Raw genomic sequence first — 26,882 nt, forward strand, 5'->3', positions numbered from 1 at the left:
GAATGTTCATGTTCATGTCTTTGAAGTGGGACCCTTATTTGATGCTGATATCGTAGATGTACTGTTAATACTACTATTTCTTAATTTTGAGAATGGAATGCTTAGCAAAGAAGATTTTTTCCTGATCGATGGACTCAAATGATCAGTCGGTGACGTCGGATCATTCGTATCTTTATGTGTATTAATAGATAGGAAACTCAAACCATGTTTATGAGCCTCTTCACCTAAATTGTTTAATATATTTTTATTATTCTGGATAGTATTGTTATTAATAACATGGGATTGTGTGGAGACAATAGAATTCGAATGATTTCTTATCGTGGATGCAGCGTTTGATGCTTGTTGTTCTAATACGTTATTCAATTCTTGAATTCTTGAAGATGCAGTAGACCCCGAATGTATCGATGAAGCAGGTTCTAAGTCACTAGACACCAAAGAAGAATTGGATAAAGATTTCCGTGGTAATGCTGTTAATGGGGTAAAACTTTGTTTCGATAATGCTGTAGTAGATTGTTTCCTGCTTGTGGCAATTGTGGGCAAAGGTGGTAAGGTAGAATTCAAGGATATTGATGTGTAAGGTGAATTCATGGTTAAGACAGGGGAAGGTCCAGCATCGAATGTTGATTTGGTCTCTAGCACGGGTGTCTTTAATGCATGAATCAATGGTTTTTTCATTGTTGTTTCCGTGACTTTAATATCCTTTCTTATTTTATTGTATAATTTGGCGAAATCAAAAGTTATGGCTACTTCACTAGGTTTCCAATTATATCTATCCTTTATGTCATCATTGATAAGATTCCCATCTTTCAACAGGATCCTTAGACATTGCAAACTACCGTACTCCATGCAAATATGTAATGCTGTATCACCATTACTGTCAGCCACAGTAAGATCGGCACCTGCACTCATCAATAATGCCAAGCATTGATAGTAATCCTTCAGACATACAACATGTAATGGAGTTCTACCTTTACCTCCGCGTTGGTTGATAAAATTAGGGAAATGCTGTAATAGTAAATGAGCTGTCTGTTCATGACCATTCATTAAGGATAGGTGAACACATGTATTTCCTTTGAAAGTCTTGGCATATTCACGTTTGCCATGGTCTAATTGCAAAAGGTAGACACATATTAGGTACCTCCCATGGTATGACGCATAATGTAGTGAACTCCAACCATTTTCTGGATCGACATTTGTCAACAATTCGGGAAACCTTCGAAGGATCCTCTTTACGGTAAGCAAATTCCCAGAGATTATGGCGTTCCGCAACCGATGAGACAGATCGCAGAGCATATTGTGTTTGCTTATCTGTTTGAATCCAATCAACTGTTATTAGTCGAATAGTTTGCGTGATTCTTCAAAAGTACAAATGGGGTTAATAACCTCCTATTCCAGTGCTTGAAGTCTCATCTTGATCTGATCTAAGTTGATGCCCTTTTGATCCTTTCAGGGTCTCTTCACAATTTGATGAGATTTCTGCGGGCGATAAAAATCACATAGTGCGTGAGGGTAACAGGACAGATCTTTTGGCAATAAAGAACCAGACACTGGTCATAATATGCTTGGAATGACGGTCGGGATGGTCGTTCCCACTTCAAATCTGATCTACTACTGAATTTGGGTTTTGCTGGTGGTCGTGGAGGTCGTCAATATGTATCAAAACATTTACTAATATATCTATTAGTAAATTTAAATTTAATTGGATAGGAATCTTTCATATCCAAATTAAAACATGACTAGTCGCATTTGAAAACTCATAAATATATATAATATGTATGTATGTACCTTGTGTATTCCCTAGTTTAGGAACGCAGAAGGGGAATACCATCTGCACAAGTTACTTAATTATATATCTGAAAAGACTTTCCTCGAATTTGACTCTGCCAGGTCCTAACATCGCGTTTCAAGATATCTACCCCATACACTCATGTTAGAAGCATCCAGTTATATGGAATGCCTTGATATTCTTCCTCTTAGCCACTGGAAGACTGTCACTTTATGCAAAGCAAAGAGGCTGACATTGCTATCCGAGGCCCCTCGGCATTTAATTTTTCACTTTGCAGGCTGAAAGAAAAGGGCCCACATTTTCCACTGGCACACAGATAGAGATTAAATAAAGCCATCCAATGGTGTTAAAAGTTAAAGAACGTTAAAGAAGAACCCCAGAATAGCCGCTAAATATATTATACCCTATCCTCCTACAATCTGTAACATGTCGACGGTAAATATTGTGCACAATTTTAAGAATTTTAAAGTGAAAGTTTCTCCAAATGATCATTTGAACGATGCCCTTGAGAAAAGTGTAACACATTTTAAATTGATTAAAAGAGAAGAGACAAGATTTGTACTGTTTCATAATAAGACACCCGTGGCATTGGACTTACCTTGGAGGTTCTTAAACTTACCCGCTGGTGCAAACTTGGAACTGTTAGAACTGGGTGAGGTAGTAAATACTGACAAATCACTAGATCTGGCAAATATTAAGATACGATTTATTGTAAATCAACATTATGGTTCAATTATGCAACAAGTTAATATATCAGATAATATTACAGACATACTTCAAGGGGTGGCTACTTTACAGAAATGGGATGATCAATATTTAAAATCATCAAGAATAACTTTACAAATATTTTCTAAAATGTATACTATAGAAGAACTAGCCAACCATAGTTTCCAGTCCATTGGAATTACAAATTCTTTATCGATTCGTGTCACTTTACCTGGTAATGGAACTGAAAATGTTGAAGCAAATCCCGAGCCAGTCATTGCCCAAACTACTGTCACACCAGTAGAACCCGCGGAATATCTAAAACCTGAGATACCATCATTACCGCAACATCAACCTATTGCATATGTACCAAGTACGACCCCGATTGCAGATCAAGTGTCTCAGGCAGAAGCTGAGGATGATTTTGAAATGACTATTGAACAAGCTAGAAGGTACCAGCAAATCCTTAAGAAGAAGACAGGTAATTTAGGTGGTCCATTGATGACGAAACGGATGAGGGAAGAAATGGAACAAAAAAATAAATCACATATTGTAGTTTCGGAATGTCTTGTAAGAATTAAATTTCCCGATTTGACTTACTTGGAGATACGTTTCTTACCAACTGATAGTACGCATGTAATATATGAACAGGTGGCACAGTCATTAATAGATGAGCAACAACAGTTTAAACTATATTATCCACACCCTCAGAAACATGTGGAAAATTCTCTAGAAAAAGAACTAGTGAAAGATATGCAATTTGGTTTGAAGACTATTCTATTGTATGAATCAGAACCCACAAATAAGGGACCATTTTTAAAATCAGAACTATTGAAGGGTGCTACTGTGTTATCCATGGATATATCAGATAAAGAAACTGGAAGATCATCCCAAGATCAGAAGAAACCATCGGGAAAGGTTCCTACAGTTAAAAAGACATTAAATAAAGTACCTAAGTGGTTAAAGCTTTCTAAAAAATGAGTAATCTTTTCTTTGAATATATACAAATATATAGTCTTATGCATTATTATTATTTACAAGGGCAATTATGTTAGCCATATGTTCATTATTAATCTCTAGAGTTTTAAAATGTTCTAATACCATCCCAAAATGAACATCATAAGGATTCTGATACTTGATTAAGGTCAATAGTTGTACTAATAAGGTATCTAAAACATTTTCCCCCTTAATATCATTAAAATTGTCAGATGATTTAAAGGAATTTACTCCAATGAATATCTTATCATCACATTTCTTTTCAAACATTTTTATAGCTCGTCTATGTGCTACAGTAAGAGCCATATCATGATCACTTGATTTTAATCTTTTTGTTTCAAGTTTGACATAGTTATCTCTGATCCCTATTACAATATATTTAAACAGGTTAATATCAATATCCACAGAGTGAACATTTACCATCATCGATAAAATGGCAGGAATTGTAGACCAGTTATTCGATTTTAAAAACACGGCAATAATCGTCTGATACAAGCTCGCAGTCGGTAACAGATTATCTCTTGTGGCCATAGTCTTCAACAACCATTCAACGTCAAATTCTGGCATGGTATCAATTTCATTATTGATGTTCTTCAGATATGAGTTTTTCAAAATCCGTTTTACAGAAATTTTACCGTTTGGGATATTGGAAACACTTTCATTACTATAATAGTTGTAATAAACTTTCCAAATTTCGGTATACAATGTTTCATTGATATCACGTCTTTGAAATAAAGTTGCCTTAAAATTGTTTTGAACAGTTTCAGGTACAGATTCAACGGGGATTTCAAAAATTGCATTAATAATTCTATAACATGCTTTCAAATTCTTACGGCCTCTGTAATATCTCAAGAGACTTGCAATTAATTTGGAATTGTATGGAATTTTCAAGTTATTCATTCTCGTCAATATATCATCAACCAATTTATCTATCTCAGTCAAGGGGAACCTTTTCTGTTTAGCAGTAGCAAGATTTCTATAATGATCAACATATATGGCATATATATGTGCGCTGACTTTAGGGGTAGAATTGTCCTTATTATTGTCCAAGAATGATTGTTCGAGATTTGACAAGATCTCTTCTGCTTTATCGTATTTACCTGAATGAAGCAAAGTCTGTATCAATGTATGGTATTGTCTAGAGTCTCTTATTGGTATCTGAGTCTGTGCATCATTATCTATCAAGGATGACTGAGGGTCAATATTCAATTTTTCATTAATAATATTTCTTATGGCAGCAGACAATTTTCTGTTGGATAATAAATCCTCGATATTGTGAAATAAAAGGCTTTGGATGACTGTATCATTAGTATCATAATTAGCAATAATATTTTGGAATTCTTTTTCTAAGGTCTGAATATTATTTTTAGTCAAGTTCGATGAGCTTCCTGTTATTATTAATTTTTTAAACGAGTCAAAATCCTTTAAAAGGTTCAAGTTTGTCCTTAGGATCAAATCGTGATAATTTATATCCTTGTCCGGTAACTCTAAATATTTTTGAAATAGTAAAGATACCATTGGCATGTTTTTCTTATATGTATAATAATTAATGATAGTAATGAAATCGTGTTGAGTTGGAATTTCAATTTGATTCAAATACTCATTAGCATCATTTTCATCCTGAAACATTCTAAACTTTGAATCTCGATCATTTGGATCATTTGTACTCAATCCTTTTAATTCCACAATTTGTAAAAATCTGTTAGTCATTTCATTAGCGGATTTCACATTATCTATTTTCAAGAATTTCTTAATACTAAATTTAATCACTTTCATACTCAAATATGGGGAACTTTCCGGAAACATAGTGTCTGTCTCATTCAACAGATGCTTAAACCCACGAAGATTGTTAGTTGCTAGTAAGATATTAAGGCCAATGGTATACCACCATTTTTCTTTCAGGGTATCCTTTCTGGTTTTAAACAATTTGTAAGCGTCATTATAATGGCCAAATGCCACTAGTGAATTTATATAGAAGGATTCGTTGACAGGATCCATTCTGACGTTCCCTACGGAGTAGATCAGTTTCCCGGAACACATGATCCCTTGTTGTCTCTTCTGCTGGATAGGGATTATCTTTGAGAATTCAAAGACTTCCACTAGTTGATCCATCGAGACCCCATCCTCTGATGGTTTAAAAGTTGGATCCATTAGTAAATTGTTTAATATCCGCAATACGAAATTCGTGTGAATCAAATAATTCTGAGTTTTATCTTCTGTTGCTAGATCGTTCGATATAAATTCCTCCATGGCCTCTGTCGAATTCATCGATTCATCCAGGAGTTCATTAGATCGAGTCTCTATCAAATTGTTAATTTGTTCAGGGGTATAATTTTTCAGACGTCGAATCTCCAACTCAGCTTCTCTCAGAAAATAATTAAACAGCAGAGGCAACTTTCTACTAGCGGGTTCATTCTTAAAGCTATTGTTTAAGACGTTATAATTCCTATTGCTAGATTTAAACCCAGTACCATAATGTTTCAAATATTTCAAAAATAACGAATCACTAAAGTTAGCTTTCCCCGCGGACTCGTCATTATCCATATGTTCAAACCCCAGCTTCTTCAGGTTACTCTCGACCTCCTTCTTATCCTTACCAGCCAAAAGAATCTCCGATTCGTTGTTTGCAAGTTGTGGAATATGCGACTTCATATGGCTGGCAGTCATCGCAGCCGGTCGTCTGTACCACCTTGCTGACACGAAAGACCTACTCGCACACCTTCTAAACATGTTTGTACAGTTAGCTCCACTTCTCAACTATCACACCCACCTCTAGATCCCACTATAGTGCCTCCCCTTTCTCTTGTAGCTGAGCCATGCCCTTGCAACTTCGAACCTTGTTGTGTCATCTCCCCAAACCCTAATCGAAATTTGGAATTTGGAATTTCGCTGCTCAGCGCTGCGCGTCGCTCTAAAAATTTTTATGGAGAATTTTCTCGCTGTGGCCGTGAAGTATATAAATAGAGCATCAACTGCCTTTATGAAGAAAGAAAAATGTCACTTCTTAGTCCCTGTTTTATTTATGGAGAGAGAAGAGACAAAGCAAGCGAGCTAGATGCAACTAGTTCCGTGTGGGGGTGAGGAGTGCCAATGTATATTGCGTTGCAACACGAGAAAGTCTTCTCTGTGCGGTGCAGGACATGCATGCATTTTTTGCCTTTTGCAATGGGAGAAGTATTTTCAATGATGAGAACCTTTTACTTTCAGTTATCCCTGTCTGAACAGGTTTATATACATGGTTAACCTAATGTGACGAGATTTTTTACTCTGAAGTCAATACTTACTCTCTGTTTATATTCTTTATGGCTGGGGAAACCCGATCTATTCGTAAATCACATAATTTTTCAGTTTGTAGCTTATGTAACTCGTTCAATGCTCAGAAGGCGTCGGAGAACAGCCCGGAGATCTCTTACGAAAATGTTGTGACCAACCAAATTTGGGAAGAACAGGGGGGTCAAAACTCGTTGAACGAATCAGAACTTTGAGATTTCGTTTGACACTTTTTTGATTCTATAAATATATCTTACATAAGACGGTTTTGAGGTTTTTGGGAGCAGTCTCTGTTATTTGAAAATGGATACCTTGCTAAGGTTTTGAAGTATTCCACGAAGTACAACGAAAGCAGCAAGTTTTTTTGTGATGGATAGAGCTAAATTGTTTCTTAGACTGAATCAGGAATCTAATGAGACTACAGCGATAGAGGACGACACTCTGACGTTTAAATCTGTTCAAGATGAAGATTTCCAGGTGTTTCGATTCGATAAGGTGTTTCAGGAGACCCAGTTGGCCGACCAAACACAGAAATTATTGATTGAACCGATTACAAAGAATGCTATTGATGGCATCAGCTCCACTGTAGTGTTGTGTGGGGATAATGACTTGACATTAGCTAACGATACCATTTTCCAACAGTTGATACCGCAATTGGGAAGTTTCCTGGAGGACCGTACTATAGATGAATTGATAGATATAACTCTTTTGGATGGAACCACAAGTTTACCCGTTGAAAGATGGAACGATATAGGGGTATTCCAACCTGGTTCTGAGAATGGTAAAGTGCTGACGATACACATTCGTAATATAGATACAAATGAGGATAAGATAGTCTCTAGTTTTATAAATATTTTGCTGTTAAAGAATCCGGAAACGCTAACCAAATACAAACACTCCAAGGATAATTCTTCATTGGGTAAAAAAGTACGTCAGATACTGTCTGAAACAGCGGGAGATTTGTATATTTTCCTACATTCTATTATCACGCCAGTGAACCAATCAGAGATATTGGATTTGTTTCAAAGGATAGGGTTATTTAAAGAAAATTGGATCAATTCACATTTACGTGATGTTAATGTGTTGAATCAAACTAAGAAAGAACATAATGTAATCAAGGATTATACGGTAATGGATAAGGCATACATGAAACAAATGAGCTTATTGGAGGATGAGATACAAAGTTATAGACAAATTGATGAACAAACGCAATTATCAATGGAGGATACAGATAAATTGACGATGAAATTACAAATGTCGGAGGAATCGAATGCAAAATTACATCATCAGATTGAAAGTATGAGACAACTCTTACAGGATTCAAATGAAAATTCAGATATATTGAATGCATATTTGGATAAATCGATAACTTATAACAAACTCATGGATGATTTATCAATCGTTACAGAACAAAATAAAATTTTTAACAGGATAGAAATTATAGAACAACAATATTCAAACATGTTACGAGAAAACAATAACTCTTTGAACCATTTACTACAATCTCAATCGGAACAAGAATTTGTGTTACAACAAGAGAGTGTAGATTTAAAGATGAAATTACAAGACATTGTTCAATCGAATATATCACTTGAATCGAAATTACAACCACAATCGCTTTTCAATACAGCAACGTTAATGTCACCATCATCAATAATGTCATCAACTCATAGTTATAAGACAAGCATATCATCATCGACTTCCTCATTGGGAAGTAACATTACAAGTGACACCGAAACCACTACTACACATTCAAAGACATCGCATTTACCATTATCATTAAACTCAGGGTTTCAATTAAAAATATTGAGACCGAAATAGAAACAATTTATATACACTTTACTAGCAGGTTAGTTATCGTTATTATTCTCTATCGTTATTATTTACTTAGTTTTGCTAATAATATTATTATGAATAATTTTCCTTTGTTATAGAGAGTGTTGACCTATGAACTTCCCGAAATATATCATGAAGACTATTTTAAGGGACATAATTATCCACTGTGGTACTAGTGAAGTGGGTAGTAGCCGGGCCACTTTGGATAGTATAAAGATTACTAAAACAAACCAACCATGCTTAATAAGGTTTATTATTATAGAAAGTACATTAGTAATATTCGAAAGATAATTTGTTAGGTAATTCAGTTTTCCTTCCATTTTATCAATAGAATTGATTGTAATGTTCAGTCTTTGATCTATTTCATCAATATTATCCATAAATTGAATATTCAATAAAATCAAATCGTCCTCGATTGTTTCAGTAAATTTTACCCACTCATTGATTGTTGTTTCTTCGAATTTTCTCAGGGTTGTAGCCAATTCGTCATTAAGTGTGTTATCTATAATCGTTTGGCGTTGTTGTATCGATTTTAATGTATCCACTTGAGTATTTGTAAAACCCATAACAACATCATTTAACAAAGAACTTAATTGAAAACGAAACATTTCAAATGAATTCTCAAAGAATTGGTTTTGGTCAAGTACCAAATCAATTGCGTTGTCTTTCAACTCATTGAGTTGAGAAATATCTTTGCTAATATTAGTTTTATGTATTTGGGTAACAACTCCTTTAATTAAATGGTTTACCTCTTCTAGTGATGTATTCACAACATTATTGAAACTACTGACATCATCTCTTAGTACTTCGTGCATTTTATTGACATTTTTTATAACAATTTCATTTGACGTTAAAAGTTCTTCCTTAAATTGTCTGTCCTGATCCCTCAAATCGTTAAATAATACAATAAAAAAATTAGATATATCTTCAACATGTTTGTTAATTGTTAAATCACTCTTATATGTCATCTTTCCGAATTCATTAGACCAAAATATATTAATATCATTAACCATATCTGTTACATTAAGAAACATACCTAGCAACCTTTCTTGTTCAAAGGGTAAAGAGTATTGATAACAAATTTCGTTTAAATTTTGATAGTAACCGCTATATGTAGTCCACCACTGACCCCCAACTTCTAGTCCAGTCATACATTCTACAATTTCTTGTGGCTGACCATAAAAGCAACCTTTTGGGATCCAATCATGAAGTCCTGAATTTTCAAACTCACATACTGATAACTTGATGGCGGTCTCAACTTTGATTCTTTCTTCAATGGAATTAATTTCATTGGCTTGAATACATAAAGGGATAAACTTAGAAACTGCCTCTTTGCTACATGTTTTTGTTAAAAACGGAAAATTTCTTTGAAGGTATTCAGTTGTAATAACATCGATTCTTTGATGGTTGTCGATTTCCGAAGATGTTAAACTAGTCACTGGTGTTATCTTCAATGATAAAAGTGACAGGCATGTAAGGGAGAGCATATACATTAGTCATGGTTACTGATGTAATTATTTTATTTAATTCTTAATATTTCTATAAAAATAGAGCTTATTTATATGTTTTCTCTGTAGTTAGTATTGTTTCAGAAATGTTTCAGAAATATTCTCAAGAACCAATGCGATACTGATTATTTAATAAGACAAAAAATAATGACTAAAATATTGTTATGCATATAGTATATAACTATATGTTATAATGTTTGATGGTATGTACATGTATTTGGAATATATATGAGTTGGGCTGTTCAAGAATACAAGTGTCATATTAAATATCTATTAAAGTTTTTTTCAATTCTTCAGATAATTCGATTTTATCAACCACAGGTAATATATATTGGGACAAAAATAGATTACCTTTCTTGGCATACATAGGTATATCTTCATCTCTGTCTTGTTTAATGTTAATGATAATCTTTTCTGATAATTCTGGGGTATCAACTAATGAGAAATTTTTGGAATCGATCAGGTTTGCTATCATGTTGAAATTACCACATCTTGCGAAATGTTCAACAAATATAGATATGTATTGCTTCGATAACATTTTATGCTCAAGTAAGGAATTGTACACTTTGGTAATGTTAATACCTCTTGTTAGATCGTTGTCACCACTGATTTCGACCTGTTTCAGGATAGCAGTAAGCGAAACCTTATTTATGAGGTTGTGTGTCTCTTTCTTTTGTATTATTATCTGTAACAATCTTTGAATTTCGCTAAAATCGACACACAGAGGTAATGTAAAATGCAACATTTCCGAAGTCATTTGGGATTCGATAACGCTACTGAGGTCAGAAATATATCCCATCTTACTTATATTATCTCCATGGAAGCATTCCGTCAACATAGTAATGTATTCCGAAAGTAGTTGTTCCTCGGGTAACATATTATTGACTACTATCAACTTCTTAAGATATTCATGGGCTGTCATCACGTTTTTCATACGAGTGTGCAAATCTAGTAATTGAAAATGTGTACTACCTTTAAACATCTGATTTGTGAATTTCATTTTCATCCGTTGAATCAAATCACCTAATTTGGTAAGGGCCTCTTTGAATTCATGTTCAGGGAAAAGTTCTATCTGAGGTCTCATAATATATATCAATTGACTAACCAGTTTTTCAAGAACAGAAAATTGGTCTAGTTTCATAGTCTCTATATGTAACATTATGGCGTTGATTGACAAGACAATATTATTCAAATGGTTACAATGTTTCTGTATCACAAATGTGTAAATATCTTCGGGGTATACACCATCTGTCGTCATTACAACACCATCGATCAATGAAACAAGATTCAATGGGTCGAAAGGTTTTGGCATTTTGGTGTTTTTTGTCATTAAGGTTTCTATGGTTTCAATATTTGCAGACGTTTCTTTGGTGATATAACTGTCCCTGATCTGGTTTTTAATATCATTTCTACTGATCGTAATCATGGAAGAAATATCCTTAAACACATTATTGCAAACATGGAAACTATAGGTATGTACCCATTCCGGTAAATCCGGAGTACTTCTCATGATCAGTTGTTTAGGGATAAACTTTTGAGAATCCTTATCGAGTATGGCAAAATTCGCCTTCCCTCCAAGTAATGAAGCATTCGCGTATGCATAATTCAAAAGTAATTGTTCTAATGGGCCAATCTTATAAAAAGGATGAAGTATTTCACTGGGCCTCGATCGAATAATATTTTGGCCGTTCAGTTTAAGTTTAACCAGATTAGTCGGAATCTTCCAATCAGCATAAACACTTAGTTTGCCAACCTGAGTACCTCTAATCATCACCCACTGCTAGAAATTATACGCAAAACCTAACAGTACCTCTTTACGGAGTCTCGATAGAGGTGGTAGTTGTCTTCAAAAATCATCCTTAAAAATCGTCCATCTCTCACTTTCTATCAATATGATTTTTGTATGCCAAAAATTCCGCTTCCTGAGGAAAGAGACATCCCCACATCGTCCATAGTGATGTAGTTGGAACCTCAAACCATTCTCTTAGTGGTTGTCAGTCTTATAACTTGAAACTGGTTCATCAAGGGGATCAGTATCCCTTGGTAGCAGGTATTGATCCATCTGGGGTAGTGGGTACTGTTGCATCGGGTATCTTTGAGATGCATGTAAAGTCTCGTAGTTTCTCATTGACACTGTTCTTCTTAAGGACCATAACAATGAACAGACAAATGCCATCACGACTGTATCCATTAGCATTAACCAACCAGGCCAATCTAAATGGGTAGCAAACAATAGAATATCCACTAAGAAGGAAAACAGAGAGAATATAAACAAAGGCAACGAAACCAGTGCTGCGGCTAGCACAAACTGCGAGGAATTGCCATATGTAGTTCCTGCAATCAGTGCAATCATCGCTGCCAATACTATACTGTTGAACAACGCAATTATATGGACTACCAGCAGCCTAGAGATAGAGTACTTGGATTCAGAAGGTAGGAGAAGGATATCACCGTAGACATGTGTGTTTAAGTACCTGTAACCAATATGTCTCTTGGTACATAGGACTAGCTTAGCGGGCAGTTGTCTGGTATAACACCAACCCCAAACACCATAAGTGAAGTCCATGAAACTTGCGATTGTGATATGCGTCACTGGAGTGGAGATCACTGGAAAGACATGAGACACAGCAACTCCCAATGAGAGGATCAGTAACACCTGTTCAGTACTTAAAATAGATCGCATATCATATATACATAAGCAATTACGGGGGTCTTAAGGTATAGGTTATGTATGTGAGTGTCGAAGACGTTAGATATAATGGTTTAATGGTTCATTTAGAGGCTTTGTTTTCTAGTTGATGGTTAGCGATGCTCTATGGCTGAAATAGTTTCAATTTCAAAAGCTTCACTTTTGCTGTGCGCGATCACTTAAAGTGAACCCACTATACGTAAACAAGAACAACTACCAGATGATCCTACATATTGATATAGAGCCGAACTACATTATGTTAGCTGTTGACTGATCCACTCAGGCTATTGTTGATTTTATTTAACTGTGGTATATATGAGGGCCTCAACGATATTGTTCCGGTCCTCTAGGATAACAAACATTTGACACAGTAAGGCCAACTTTATAGAATATGTGTGACTACCATATAAAGGTTCTTGAATAGTAGATTCAGTGTAACAGTTCACTATACAGAGGACAAAAACCTGGATGATGTCTTGGGAATGAGAGTCTGATTTTGAAAGGTTAACAATCCTTCAATCAGAAGTGTATCAGGTTTCTTCAGAGAGTACATAGTAACCTAAACAGCGACCTAGTAGTTGGAAAATAATTCATTACCACTACTCGACACTCTCGATTCTTGATTCCATAGTCTTGTCACTCTTATTGTTCTTTCGTCTGCCTGTGTCGTCATCTTCACTGTGAGATGCTGAGTCATTTCCGCGTGGTTTATGGATCTCTGAAATTTTTCACTTATCGAAGTCATCGACCTGGCCAACTTTTATACAAAAGAGACAGACAGGTTATAGCGAAGCTAGTATAAAATCATTGCATCGCTATAAATTACGTCTATTTGTATATATATACAACCATCCAGATACATTTCAAGAAAATATCCTTACAATGAGATTTTCTCCTGCTATGTTACAACGTGCCGCAAAGGCTGTTGACAAGTACGCCCTATATGTTCCGACCAAAGGTGTCTTTCCAAAGGAGTTCAAAGTTGCTTCCACTGCTTCTGGTGTTAAGAAGAACGGTGTATTGGACCTGGGTGTCATTTTAAATACTAATAAGTCACGTCCTTCTTCTGCAGCTGCTGTGTTCACCACAAACAAGTTCAAAGCTGCTCCTGTGCTTCTATCTCGTGGCGTGCTAGAGGCCAGTCACGGTAAAGGTGTTGATGCAATTGTCGTTAACTCAGGCTGTGCAAATTCTGTCACTGGTGATGTAGGTCTGGCTGACGGTCAAGCCATGTTAGAAATGGTTAACCAGAATATTGGTAAGGATAATGCGACATTGGTGATGTCTACAGGTGTCATTGGTCAAAGATTGAAATTGGATAAGATCCAAGGTGGGATCAATGATATCTTTAAAAAGAATAAGTTTGGTACTGATTTTAGCTCTTGGTTAGGTCTAGCTAAGTCTATCAATACCACTGATACTTTCCCTAAATTAGTCTCCTCTAAGTTCACCTTACCAAATGGTAAAGAATATACTTTGACCGGTATTGCTAAAGGTGCAGGTATGATTTGTCCAAATATGGCTACTCTGCTAGGTTTTGTCTTGACCGATTTGCCAATTGAAAGTGCTACTTTACAAAAAATGTTAAGATTTGCTACTAGTCGTTCCTTCAACTGTATTTCTGTTGATGGTGATATGAGTACTAACGACACTATCTGTATGATTGCTAATGGTGCCATCGACACTCCAGTCATCAATGAATCATCTCCAGAATATCAACAGGTTCAACAACAAGTTACTGAATTTGCACAAAGATTGGCACAATTAGTCGTCCGTGACGGTGAAGGTTCTACTAAATTCGTTACTGTCAACGTTCAAAACGCATTGAAGTTCGATGATGCCAAAATTATTGCAGAATCTATTTCAAACTCCATGTTAGTGAAGACAGCCTTGTACGGTCAAGATGCTAACTGGGGGAGAATTCTATGTGCTATTGGTTACGCTAAGTTGAATGATCTAAAATCTTTAGATGTTAACAAGATCAATGTCAGCTTTGTCACCACTGATGATTCCCAGCCACGTGAATTGAAGCTTGTTGTTAATGGTGTTCCAAACTTGGATGTCGATGAGGCAAGAGCATCTGAGATCCTAGCTTTGAATGACTTGGAAGTCCTAGTTGATCTAGGTACTGGTAACGAAGAAGCTCAATTCTGGACTTGTGATTTATCTCATGAGTATGTTACTATCAACGGTGACTACCGTTCCTGATCACTTTTCGAATGTTTAAGGCATCTTAAGTAGTCGCAAATATGTTTATATATTTCTATATACAGAAAAATATTATTGATTTTTATTTTTATTAGGATATTGTGCATAATTATATTTAGATGTTACTAGGGTTGGTGTATTATATGCGTTTAATAGAACGTTTATATAATTATACAGTTACAACTGATTCAACTAAATGTGTATTTCACAAAGAGGAATCTATTATGCTATTAAAAAAGTTTGTTGTGGTTTATTCATTAACGTTTGTATCGTTAGGAATTTCGATTTGGTTAATCAAATAATCAACCAGATTTGAAGGATCAAGAATGGCATTCTTGAAATATTGACGTTTTGGTAATATTTTCAATAAATTAACGATAGGTTCAGGGATTTCGGTTTTCATATTTCCATGAAATCTTTTATTGGAGCCATTACCAAAATCTTCACGAGTTCTCTTCAAGTTTCTATCGGTTCCAAAAGTAAATGCAGCTTCTTCGGTTTCATTATATAGATAAGGTAACTCCAATTTTTTGATTTGGTTAACTTTTTGGATCATGTATCTATCTGAAAATGTCTCAATCAACATTTCATCTGGAAACTTCTCCTTGTATCTCTTTTCTAATGTATAAACTGTTGATATATTCCCATACTTGGTCTCATATTCTATCATCTTCTTGAAAATCAGACGCGTTTGTATCTTATCGTCTATCTTATCAATAGAACTCTCGAACAATGTCTTAATCTGTGAATCCTTATTAAATAATAGCAAGAAGTCGATATATTTGTTGATATATTGACCATCTGTTTGAAAATATTTTAATCCCAATTCTAATACTTTTAATGCAGTCTTGTAGCCATCGTTTTGGTTGTAATACTCCATGTATGCGTTTTCAATATATATTTGATGAGTGATACTGTCCTTCAATTTCCTACATTTACCGAAGATAGATCTAGCAGCAGAAAGACCTGATATTTTTTTAACTGTATTCATATATACACAATAGATGTAACCAAGTCTCTCCTTAAGGGATTGTGCGCTTTCTGAGTTGTCATCAGCGACACTTTTCTTGTATTGTCTCTGAATTGATTTGATCGTACCTTCAAAGCAACTCTTAATCATCTCTACTTCGTTTTCCATACCATATATTTCTGATAGTTTTATGCATAATGTTGGAGATGTCGGGTTAGCCTTTAGACCATGTGATAGAGTCTGTTGACGCCACGAAGAATCATTTTCATCAAATGAAATTGCATAATTATACCATATTTCGGGGCTGAATAGCATATATATGATACTTTGCTTGTAAGCATAACTGACTCTCATCTTTGCAGTCTCCTCCGGTAACACCAACTTATTTTCTTTCTCCCATTCTATCCATTTTTTCCAAATGTCTATCTGATCAGGAAACTCTTCATTCTCTGATGTGTGTGGAAGATTTTTCTTGTTGACAGAACGTAAATTGATTGGAGCAACTCTGCGTAAACCCTTGGTAACGTTAGACCATTCTTGGTACAAGGAACGAGCCTTCATGTAGTCCCCAGACAACTCTCCGATGAATTTCCTAGCGGTTAAGGAGTTCACTGTCTGTTCCCATTGAGTATATTTATTCCACATTTGTTCTAATGAGTTGAACGGAACACAAAGCATACGTTTGTACAATGTTCTAATCATATCGATTTTCTGTTGTTCTTCCCATTTGTTTACAGGTTTCCATTGTTCCAAAAAGAGTACATAATCATTCCAAAATTGTGATGAATTGGGTTCAAAGATGGCACATTTTTCTAACACTAAATCAAAGGCCTTGACTACAATAGCACGAGCTTCCTGACCACCTGTAATCAAGTTATTCTTTCTACGAACATAGTCTAAATATGTCATCCATAATGAAAGGTCATTATTTTCTGTTTCTCCAGAAAGACATTGGGCTAACAATTTCTCTACAGTTTCGAATTCATCTCTTTGTAAATCTTCCTTTAAATGAATAGACCACAATGGTGCATAAAAGGGGAACCGTGAATGTAATTTTTCAAACGACAGCTTAATTTGTTCAAAATCGTCTTTGCTTTCATAATGTTTGATCAGTTCTAGTGCAGACAGTATATCGGTAGGGTCTTCCTCCAACTTTTTATTTAGAACACTGACGATATCATCAGCAATTACTGTTGGGGTGGCAATGGGTTCGGTCGTTGTTTCAGGAGTTGATAAATTCGACATAATGGGGATGCAAACAATTCAAAACAAAACAAAAATTAATCCCTGATGTTACTGGTAAACTAGAGCTCTGTATGACCAGGTAATACAGCCTTCAATGGGTACCCTTTATTGAATGTAGAATAGTTCCTTCCTGTAATATATCAGTTGCTCTCCCCCATTTTCATATTTTCAGTTCAGTCAGTGGAAAATTTTTGAAATTTGTAAGACCGGCCGGGTGAGCAATAACGAACGAACTGAACAGAATATTCCAACTTTGATACAATTATTAAAAGGGAACTTTCAGTTCTGTTGATAGGTTATTGTCGCAAGGAAGCAAGGTGATAGGTTTGAATCCATTGGAGTTTTGATAGTGATGAAAGTTTTCCATTTGTGGGGGGTCAACGGTGAACCCAGTTTTATATCTCCGGAGAGTGTGGCATTGTATTGGATTCTGAACGATCCAGAACTAGGTTATTTTACCAATGATGATGATGATAAGGAGATTGTTTTTTCTAACAATACAGATCTGTCCCCGACGGGTCATTTACCACTGTTGATTGTAAGTGATGAGGGTATGAACGACTTGAAAATTGCAGGGTTTGATAGCATTATTCGTTATTTCCAACGGTTGATGATAACTGACGATGAGCATAATGAACAACTGTATGAGAATGCTCTGTTGGAATATGTGATGCATGATATATGTCCATTGACTTTATATCAATTGTATTTGAATAAATCTAATTATGTTGGTTTCACAAGGAAACAATTTTCAAAGCTGTTATACTTCCCAATGTGGTATAATGTTCCTATAGGTTATAGAGCGGCGATTCGATCTCAGTGTGATAAACAACTGAATTTGGAGTATGCATTGGTGGAAGAGGATCCTGATTATGTTTCTGATAATGAAGACACAAATGTGCTAGATGTTGCCAACATGGCCCAATCCAAGACCTTTAAATTGAAAGCCAAGAGTTTGGTACGAAACAAAAACGAATTGTATGAGATAAAACATAATTTACAATATTTGAACAAGATAACAGATGTCCTGAAGGAATGGTACACTATAAGGTACGAGTCATTACCTCGTGGGCACACACACTACGTGGCTGCCGATATCTTGTTGTGGGCAAATATATATATTCAAATAAATCTTCCTGAGGGTTCCAAAGTTCTCGACAGGTTGACTGAGGATTTAACTGAAGAGCAAGTGACACAAGTCCTGGAGATCATTGGCAAACTAAGTAAGAGATGTAATGTATTGAAAGAGAGAGATCCGATTTTCAAAGAGCAAGGGAATGTTGTAATGTCACTGTATCATAAATGTACATCGTATTTAATATAAAATAAGAATATTCATTGTATATAGCAAATTATTTTAAAAAGTTGAAAAATTTATGTCTTGTTGAAGATTTCATAAAATCACCAACGCATTAGTTGAAGTAAACAAAAAAAATTTATACAAGGTTGTAGTTATAGTATTTAATCCTTTGATATCTCTTGAACGATTACGCCCTCTTTGGAATTGTTGAACTCTTCATCATCATCCATTAACTGGTCCTCCGAGATCAATTCTTTAACCTCAGCCATTTCTTCTTCAGTAGACATTTCCATTATACCATATATTGCTATCATGACCAACCCGAGGACCCCCGCGATACAACTGAACACCATAGCAATGATCCCTTTCTTAGTGAATCCACTTGGAACATTTTTCTCTTGAATGTTCTGTCCAGTCAAATCATGGAAATTCTCATAGTTCCCAGCAGCGTTCCCCTTTGTGCTAATATTTGAATTCGAACACATCTCCAGCATGTTGGCCGTAAGGGCCTGCGACGAGTTTGCCTGAATCGCTAGAGGGTCCTCCACAAGGACGATTGCCAACCCTTGCAGTAGATGCCATTCGATGTGGCAATGGAAGAACCAAACACCCGGGTTGTCTGCCTTGAACCTAATAACAAAATTCGATTGAGGTCTCAAGTAGATAGTGTCACGTTGCATTGGGTATTCAGGGAACTCTGCATGATTCTCTGGGTCGTAGGACACAGGGTCCTCTCCTAAATCTGCATCATATGTCTGGTCTCTAATGATTGTTTGAAACACATGGCCATGCAAATGGAACGGATGTACACCTGTATCCTTATTATTCAGCACGATTTCAATAATCTCGTCCTTCTGTAGGACAAATGTGTTTGTATTTGTCCCATATATGGTCGGATCTGTAGCGTCGTCACCTGCACTTAGTACCGTCATCAATGTGGGGACCTTTGGTGTTGTATAAGTGATATTATTGAAAAAGGCGTAATTCTTCCCATCGATCAAATTATCCATAGCGACATCCAATGTGATCACGTAATCTGGATCGTCTAACAAGGCCACCTTATTATAAGGCACCAAATAGAAATCGTCCAAAAAGTCCAGTTCATCGACAATATCTTGTTGCGGTTGAGGTGCCGACGTATTGTAAGTGAAGTATGACGTCGAGTTCAATTGCAAGTCTCCCGGAATAAGATCTAGCATGGTATCGTCGAACATCTGCATGATAGCGTAATTTCTGTCGGTGTCATTCTTTGTGTGGATCAACACCGAGTACCTTTGTCCGACTGTGATGTATAGCATATCGGTGGTGTTTTGTTCTGTATATATACCATCCACCTCTACCACAGTCATTTCGTGGTCCTCAATCCAGAAATATTGGGAGACAAACCCACCGAAGTTCCCGACACGTAGCAAGTAGGTGGTGTCGGGCTGAACCTCCCAAGTCAAGTTCCGTGTGTTATTCAAGATCAGATTCTGGGGGATTGGTTCTGCACCAGTCGGGTTGTACAACGACAGAAATTTCGGTCTTAGAACGTCCACGGTCTCCTCATACCATTCCCCAATGGACAGTATGACTTCTTCGTCGTAGTCGTACGGAAAGTTCTCGTTATCAGGGCCGTCATCCACAATAAACAAGGCTCTAAACCCATCTTCGTATTGGCCCTCGGTATGAGAGTGATACCAGTACATCCCGACGTTCGAGTCCACGGTGAAGTTATACAGCAGAGTGTCACCTTGTTGAATCGGACACGCGTTGACCATAGGTGGACCGTCCATCTGAGTGGTTCCCTGTTGGAACAAGCCGTGCATGTGCAAGGTGGTGGTTGTGACAGAGTCGTTAAACCCGTTCGTCAAGTGTATCAGAACGTTATCTCCCTTTGTGACACGGATATCCGGCCACGGAAACTCTCCGTTGCAAGTAATCACTGGTCGTTCGGCGACACCGTCGACATTAGCAATGCCCCATCCCGTGGTCCAGTGGTACTCCACGGTCTTTGCCGTCGTGACAGCAGCCAGCAATTGGCCAAATAGCAGCCAGAAGTATACTAGTTTAAACATCGTTGTGGTGGTAGCACATGGCAGGACTGAATATTACAGAACATTCAAAAACGGGGAGCCCAACCCAGACCCTCTTATATACGAAAAGCCCCAAAGCCCAAAGCTCAAAACTGCCAGCCATACCGTATGCAGGTGCAGTTGCTATATATGTGCACCCAACTTCATGCAACGTGCATATACGTATGCCAGAGTCATAAGTTCGCATTGGCACCTTCATTTACCGTAACGGGCGACGACAGAACTGCACCCAGCGAGAAACGGCTGACCATGCCCTAATGCCCGAGCACAATACCCTAACCCTGACCCTAAACTCCTCGTCTATAACCCTAGCACAATACCCTAATAAAGCCCTAAACACGTACCCTAAGGCCACAGACCCAACACTCTAGCCCTACCTCCCCGCCCTAACACCGTCACCCGGCACGACGCGTCACGACACGACACGCCAGCACCCACACACCCGCACCCACAAAAAGTTTCTTCCGCCGCCGCACGGCTCTGTCCTTCCACTGCGCCGTCGCCCGCTGCCCGCCGCTGGAAATGAAAAATTTTCTTCTCGCGGCAGAGAGCCCAGCGAAGCGAATGGGAGCTGAGAGACGAGATGAGCTGAGCTGAGGGCACAGAGCATTTTCATTGTGCTGGTCATGCGTTGGGGGGAAGGTAGAAGGAGCCTCAAATATATATATATATATATACGCTCTGAACCGTTCGATGAGGGAGTCACATATCATTAATTATACAAGAAGTACAACTTATTTATTAGAACAAAGGGGATCTGGACATATACTAGAACCCAGGAAATCAACTGCACTTTGTAATATTATGGACTCGTTTTCAAAGGCAGATCTGGAAAAGATCGTCACACGCGAGGACTATAATTCCCAGGTATCGCCTACTCTTTCAAGAGACTCATTTGCTACCAGCACAACTGGCACAAAGCCTCGTCAAAGGCTCGTTCACAGATTCATCGACTCTTTCAAGCCTCCGCTGGATGACGACGAGGGCTCGGACCGGATCGTCGAGGATGAAGAGGAGTTGCAGCCTCGTCAGAAGCTGAAAAAGACTATGAAGTCCCGTCATATCGTCATGATGACTCTGGGGACAGGGATAGGGACCGGGCTGTTGATCGCTAACGCTAAAGGTCTGTATTTCGGTGGACCGGCCTCGCTGGTGATAGGCTACGGGCTGGTGTCCTTCGTTACATATTTCGTCATTCAGGCAGCCGGGGAAATGGCCGTCGCATACCCGACTCTGCCTGGTAATTTCAACACTTACATGTCCACATTCGTCTCCAAACCATACGGGTTTGCCACCGTTTGGCTATACTCCGTGCAATGGTTGACCGTGCTTCCTTTGGAATTGATCTCTGCGACGATTACTATCAAATACTGGACCACGAGTGTGGATCCCGACGTGTTCGTGGTGATCATCTACGTCGTACTGATTATGATTCATTTGTTTGGTGTGCAAGCCTACGGTGAGACAGAATTCATCTTCAACGCGTGTAAAATTATCATGATTGCAGGTTTCATTATCTTGTCCATCGTCATCAACTGTGGTGGTGCAGGCAACGACGGGTACATTGGTGGGAAGTACTGGCACGACCCAGGTGCGTTTGCTAGTGACGGTGGTGTTCAACGTTTCAAATCCATTTGCTACATTCTGGTCACAGGGTACTTCTCTTACGGTGGTACCGAACTGTTTGTGTTGTCCGTGGCAGAACAAGAAAACCCAAGAAAATCCACCCCGATCGCTGCCAAACAGTCCATCTACCGTATCGTGGTGATCTACCTGTTGACTATGATCCTGATCGGGTTCAACGTGCCTAGGGACTCCTCGGAACTGATGGGGTCGGCCGACTCGCAGACCCATGCCTCGCCTTACGTCCTGGCTGCATCCATCCACGGTGTCAGAGTCGTGCCTCATTTCATCAACGCTGTGATCCTGATCTCGATGATCTCAGTCGCAAACTCCTCGTTGTATGCGGGCCCAAGACTGTTGGCGTCCCTGGCTGAACAAGGCTACGGACCAAGCTTCATGAAATACATCGACAGGAATGGGAGACCTCTATACGCCTTGCTGATCTCGATCCTGTTCGGTGTCATCGGGTTTGCATCCTCGTCTACAAAGGAGGAACAAGTGTTCACATGGTTGGCTGCCATCTCGGGGCTTTCAGAACTGTTCACTTGGGGTGGGATCATGCTGTCCCACTGGAGATTCAGAATGGCGATGAAGACTCAAGGTAAGGACCTCGGCGAACTGGGCTACAAGGCCAACACCGGTGTGTATGGGTCCATCTACGGTGTGTTCTTCACATTTCTGGTGTTCATTGCCCAATTCTGGGTCGCCCTATCGCCCCCAGGGTCCGGAGGGAAGGTCTCCGCAGAGACCTTCTTCGAAAGTTACTTGGCGTTCCCGATCTGGATATTCTCCTACTTTGGGTACATGCTCTATTACAAGGACTACACGCTGTTGAACCCCTTGGAAGAGATCGACTTGGACTCCTTCAGAAGGGTCTACGACCCGGAACTGCTGAAGAAAGAGGACGAGACCCAGAGACAGAAGTTCAAGGAAGGCTCCTTCCTGTACAAGATGAAGACCATCTGGTGTTGATCCGACACGCCTCGCATGCATGTAATACTATTTAAGTATATATCGAAGTATACATCGTTTTTAATCACAAGCTGACTGGGGGACCCTTCCCTTCCCTCCCCACGCCGTGACCGCTATCGAATGAGAGCGTGGGGGAGACAGCGCCCTGAAAGTGAAAAATTTTTAGTTTTTTTTGACTTTGAAAGATCAGTCATACCCACCAGCAACAACAACGAATCAAGATTCCTCCCCATACATATATAAGAGGGAGAGGGAGATGGGAGATGGGAACCAAATAAAATACGTAAGAAATTAGTAAAATTTTTTTCTGTACTATAGCACCCCAAGCTAAAACAAAGTATACACTTTCACCATGTCCTCTCCTATGTTCAATGCCGACGGCTCCACTAACCAATCCGAAGATGTCAGAATCCTAGGGTACGACCCTCTGGTCTCCCCTGCTCTGTTGCAAGTGCAGATCCCTGCCACCCCAGAATGTCTGGCCACTGCTCAACGTGGTAGAAGAGAGTCCATCGAGATCATCTCCGGCCGCGACGACAGGGTCCTGGTTATCGTGGGTCCTTGCTCCATCCATGACCTGGACGCTGCTCAGGAATACGCTTTGAAATTGAAAAAATTGGAAGAAGAACTGAAAGGTGATTTGCTGATCGTCATGAGAGCTTACTTGGAAAAACCAAGAACTACCGTTGGCTGGAAAGGTCTGATCAACGACCCAGATGTGAACAACTCCTTCAACATCAACAAGGGTCTGCAAGCCGCCAGACAATTGTTCGTCAACTTGACCTCCATCGGCCTACCAATCGGTTCTGAAATGCTAGACACCATCTCCCCACAATACTTGACCGATCTACTGTCCTTCGGTGCCATTGGTGCTAGAACCACCGAGTCTCAATTGCATAGAGAATTGGCCTCTGGTCTTTCTTTCCCAGTTGGGTTCAAGAACGGTACCGACGGTACTCTTGACGTCGCCGTTGCTGCATGTCAAGCTGCCTCTCACCCACATCATTTCTTAGGTGTCACCAAACACGGTGTTGCTGCCATCACCACCACCAAGGGTAACGAACATTGTTTCGTTATTCTAAGAGGTGGTAAGAAGGGTACTAACTACGATGCCAAGTCTGTCGCTGAGGCCAAGGCTGCTTTGCCAGCCGGTTCCAACGGGATCATGATTGATTACTCTCACGGTAACTCCAACAAGGACTACAGAAACCAACCTAAGGTCAACGATGTTGTCTGCCAACAAATCGCCGCTGGTGAAAAATCAATCATCGGTGTCATGATCGAATCCAACATCAACGAAGGCAGACAAGACGTCCCACCAGAAGGTAAAGCAGGTCTAAAATACGGTGTCTCCATCACTGACGCTTGTATCTCCTGGGAAACTACTGACACTGTCCTAAGAAACCTTGCTGCTGCTGTTCAACAAAGAAGAGCTGCCAACAAGAACTAAGCTCAAGAGCCACGACTCACAACTCACAACTCACAATATGTACTTGTATGTAATTAACCACCCATATTTAATCACAAACGAATAAACCATTTTTAACGTCTTCCTTCAAAGGTTTCCTGTTTCTGACTCTACCAATCACCCAAGAGGTTTATGTAATTATCAGATTTAATTACTGGAAGATTAGTCATTTGTGCGCAAATTGAAGTTCCCTCTCGCGAAGATGCTGCCGCAGGAAGCAGAACCGCTCGTTACTTCAGCTAAAGAAAGAGTCACACAAATCTTCACCAATCTTGCTACTTGGAATGAAACTTTTCATATAAAAGAACAAAACAAGTTCGGTAAGGCTAGAACTGGGGTTCGAGTTCACTGTTACGAGTAGAAATCAAAGTCAATAGCACCAGCAACGCCAAGAAGAAGAATATGTCGAAAGTAGTGCACGTTATCGATGTCGAAAGTGGGAACCTACAGTCCCTCAGAAATGCAATTGAACATTTAGGTTACGAAGTTAAGTTAGTCTGTAAACCTCAAGAACTGATAGATGCAAACCCAGAGAGGCTGATCATGCCTGGTGTGGGTAACTATGGCCATTTTGTAAACGAGTTGTTTTCTCGTGGGTTTGAACAACCAGTGAAGGACTATATTAGTTCAGGAAAACCAATTATGGGAATTTGTGTTGGTCAACAAGCATTATTTAGTGGTTCAGTGGAATCTCCATTGAGTAGTGGGCTTGGATATTTGCCTTACACTTTATCTCGGTTCAATAACGAGAATGGTAAGACCGTTCCTCAGATTGGTTGGAATAGTATCACTGAGGATAGCCCCTTATTTTATGGCATGGATCCATACAAACGTTACTATTTCGTTCATTCATATGCTATGATTTTGACACCTGAGATTGAAGCTCAATTGAAACAAGATGGTTGGTCCATCGCAAAGGCTAAATATGGCAACGAAGAGTTTGTTGCTTCATTAACAAAGGGGAATATCTTCTCTACTCAATTCCATCCTGAAAAATCTGGTCATGCAGGTTTACATGTCATTGATTGTTTCCTACAACAAAGAAAATCGGAACCTTTACCTTCTTATACAGAATTACAAAGACAATCTTTACAAAATGATTACAGTAACAATGGTCTAACAAGGAGAATTATAGCATGTTTGGATGTACGTACCAACGATCAAGGTGATTTGGTTGTGACAAAAGGTGACCAATACGATGTTCGTGAAAAGGAAAACGGGCAAGATGTTAGAAACTTAGGGAAACCAGTGGAATTAGCTCAAAAATATTACGAGCAAGGTGCAGATGAAATTACATTCTTAAACATTACTTCATTTAGAGATTGCCCATTGAAGGATACACCAATGTTAGAAGTACTAAAGCTTGCCGCAAAGACTATTTTTGTTCCATTGACAGTGGGTGGTGGGATTAAAGATATAATAGATACCGATGGTACTAAAGTACCTGCTGTGGAAGTAGCAAATCTATATTTTAGATCTGGTGCCGATAAAGTTTCCATTGGGACCGATGCTGTATACGCAGCTGAAAAGTTTTACGAAGCAGAAGGTAAATGCGATGGTACCACTCCAATCGAGACAATCTCTAAGGCATATGGTGCTCAGGCAGTAGTGATATCGGTTGACCCTAAACGTGTATATGTCGACGCGCCAACACAGACCAAGAATCGTTGTTTCGAGACAGCTTTCCCAGATGCTCAAGGACGTACCTGGTGTTGGTATCAATGTACCATCAAAGGTGGTAGAGAAACAAGAGATCTAGGGGTGTGGGAACTGGCCCAAGCTTGTGAGAAATTGGGTGCAGGTGAAGTCCTGCTAAATTGTATTGACCGTGATGGGTCCAATGCAGGTTATGATCTGGAATTAATTAGACAAGTCAAAGAAGCCGTTAGTATCCCTGTGATCGCCTCAAGCGGTGCAGGTAAACCAGCAGATTTCGAACAAGGGTTCAAGGAGACAACTGCTGATGCATGTCTCGGTGCTGGGTTATTCCATAGGGGAGACTACACCGTAAAGGATGTTAAGGACTACCTTTTGGCCCACGGCTTAAAAGTCAGAGTCGATACAAAGTGATGAAAACGAAAACTTCACTCCTTAATTACATGACATTACGTACACACATTTACAACAGTATATACTTATAACGATAATTCTTTTAATCATATTTTCCTCTTCTTCTTCCCATTGCTTGCATAACTGCTTGGGTTTATTATGTATGGCGAAAATTTTTTTCT

The 26,882-nt window shown here is 38.6% G+C and overlaps 14 protein-coding genes across 14 annotated transcripts; 7 read left to right on the top strand and 7 right to left on the bottom strand.

The window, feature by feature from the left end:
• Positions 1-12: 12 nt before the first annotated feature.
• On the bottom strand, positions 13-1,293 carry AVO2 (Avo2p; the record flags this gene model as incomplete). Its single annotated transcript, XM_041552573.1, has 1 exon — positions 13-1,293. The coding sequence occupies one exon, from the start codon at positions 1,291-1,293 to the stop codon at positions 13-15; it is 1,281 nt and encodes a 426-aa protein (XP_041408507.1).
• A 919-nt stretch (positions 1,294-2,212) lies between these two features.
• Positions 2,213-3,472, top strand: UBX4 (Ubx4p; the record flags this gene model as incomplete). Its single annotated transcript, XM_041552574.1, has 1 exon — positions 2,213-3,472. The coding sequence occupies one exon, from the start codon at positions 2,213-2,215 to the stop codon at positions 3,470-3,472; it is 1,260 nt and encodes a 419-aa protein (XP_041408508.1).
• A 36-nt stretch (positions 3,473-3,508) lies between these two features.
• On the bottom strand, positions 3,509-6,217 carry SOV1 (Sov1p; the record flags this gene model as incomplete). Its single annotated transcript, XM_041552575.1, has 1 exon — positions 3,509-6,217. One exon carries the CDS (start codon positions 6,215-6,217, stop codon positions 3,509-3,511), a length of 2,709 nt encoding a protein of 902 aa, XP_041408509.1.
• A 909-nt stretch (positions 6,218-7,126) lies between these two features.
• KABA2_11S00528 (uncharacterized protein) lies at positions 7,127-8,578 on the top strand (the record flags this gene model as incomplete). Its single annotated transcript, XM_041552576.1, has 1 exon — positions 7,127-8,578. One exon carries the CDS (start codon positions 7,127-7,129, stop codon positions 8,576-8,578), a length of 1,452 nt encoding a protein of 483 aa, XP_041408510.1.
• Positions 8,579-8,685: 107 nt separating this feature from the next.
• Positions 8,686-10,086, bottom strand: KAR5 (Kar5p; the record flags this gene model as incomplete). The annotated part of the gene is made up of 1 exon (XM_041552577.1): positions 8,686-10,086. The coding sequence occupies one exon, from the start codon at positions 10,084-10,086 to the stop codon at positions 8,686-8,688; it is 1,401 nt and encodes a 466-aa protein (XP_041408511.1).
• A 277-nt stretch (positions 10,087-10,363) lies between these two features.
• AEP1 (Aep1p) lies at positions 10,364-11,872 on the bottom strand (the record flags this gene model as incomplete). The annotated part of the gene is made up of 1 exon (XM_041552578.1): positions 10,364-11,872. The coding sequence occupies one exon, from the start codon at positions 11,870-11,872 to the stop codon at positions 10,364-10,366; it is 1,509 nt and encodes a 502-aa protein (XP_041408512.1).
• A 213-nt stretch (positions 11,873-12,085) lies between these two features.
• Positions 12,086-12,784, bottom strand: RIM9 (Rim9p; the record flags this gene model as incomplete). Its single annotated transcript, XM_041552579.1, has 1 exon — positions 12,086-12,784. The coding sequence occupies one exon, from the start codon at positions 12,782-12,784 to the stop codon at positions 12,086-12,088; it is 699 nt and encodes a 232-aa protein (XP_041408513.1).
• An 888-nt stretch (positions 12,785-13,672) lies between these two features.
• ARG7 (glutamate N-acetyltransferase) lies at positions 13,673-14,998 on the top strand (the record flags this gene model as incomplete). The annotated part of the gene is made up of 1 exon (XM_041552580.1): positions 13,673-14,998. One exon carries the CDS (start codon positions 13,673-13,675, stop codon positions 14,996-14,998), a length of 1,326 nt encoding a protein of 441 aa, XP_041408514.1.
• A 250-nt stretch (positions 14,999-15,248) lies between these two features.
• On the bottom strand, positions 15,249-17,213 carry RNA14 (cleavage polyadenylation factor subunit RNA14; the record flags this gene model as incomplete). The annotated part of the gene is made up of 1 exon (XM_041552581.1): positions 15,249-17,213. One exon carries the CDS (start codon positions 17,211-17,213, stop codon positions 15,249-15,251), a length of 1,965 nt encoding a protein of 654 aa, XP_041408515.1.
• Positions 17,214-17,565: 352 nt separating this feature from the next.
• SAM37 (SAM complex subunit SAM37) lies at positions 17,566-18,537 on the top strand (the record flags this gene model as incomplete). Its single annotated transcript, XM_041552582.1, has 1 exon — positions 17,566-18,537. One exon carries the CDS (start codon positions 17,566-17,568, stop codon positions 18,535-18,537), a length of 972 nt encoding a protein of 323 aa, XP_041408516.1.
• Positions 18,538-18,674: 137 nt separating this feature from the next.
• FET3 (ferroxidase FET3) lies at positions 18,675-20,570 on the bottom strand (the record flags this gene model as incomplete). The annotated part of the gene is made up of 1 exon (XM_041552583.1): positions 18,675-20,570. The coding sequence occupies one exon, from the start codon at positions 20,568-20,570 to the stop codon at positions 18,675-18,677; it is 1,896 nt and encodes a 631-aa protein (XP_041408517.1).
• Positions 20,571-21,281: 711 nt separating this feature from the next.
• On the top strand, positions 21,282-23,183 carry KABA2_11S00704 (amino acid permease; the record flags this gene model as incomplete). The annotated part of the gene is made up of 1 exon (XM_041552584.1): positions 21,282-23,183. One exon carries the CDS (start codon positions 21,282-21,284, stop codon positions 23,181-23,183), a length of 1,902 nt encoding a protein of 633 aa, XP_041408518.1.
• Positions 23,184-23,535: 352 nt separating this feature from the next.
• ARO4 (3-deoxy-7-phosphoheptulonate synthase ARO4) lies at positions 23,536-24,633 on the top strand (the record flags this gene model as incomplete). Its single annotated transcript, XM_041552585.1, has 1 exon — positions 23,536-24,633. One exon carries the CDS (start codon positions 23,536-23,538, stop codon positions 24,631-24,633), a length of 1,098 nt encoding a protein of 365 aa, XP_041408519.1.
• Positions 24,634-25,053: 420 nt separating this feature from the next.
• On the top strand, positions 25,054-26,721 carry HIS7 (imidazoleglycerol-phosphate synthase; the record flags this gene model as incomplete). Its single annotated transcript, XM_041552586.1, has 1 exon — positions 25,054-26,721. The coding sequence occupies one exon, from the start codon at positions 25,054-25,056 to the stop codon at positions 26,719-26,721; it is 1,668 nt and encodes a 555-aa protein (XP_041408520.1).
• Positions 26,722-26,882: the final 161 nt, after the last annotated feature.

Source organism: Maudiozyma barnettii (assembly GCF_903064755.1).
Source record: "Maudiozyma barnettii strain CLIB 1767 genome assembly, contig: KABA2_11, whole genome shotgun sequence".
NCBI classification, from domain to species: domain Eukaryota; kingdom Fungi; phylum Ascomycota; class Saccharomycetes; order Saccharomycetales; family Saccharomycetaceae; genus Maudiozyma; species Maudiozyma barnettii.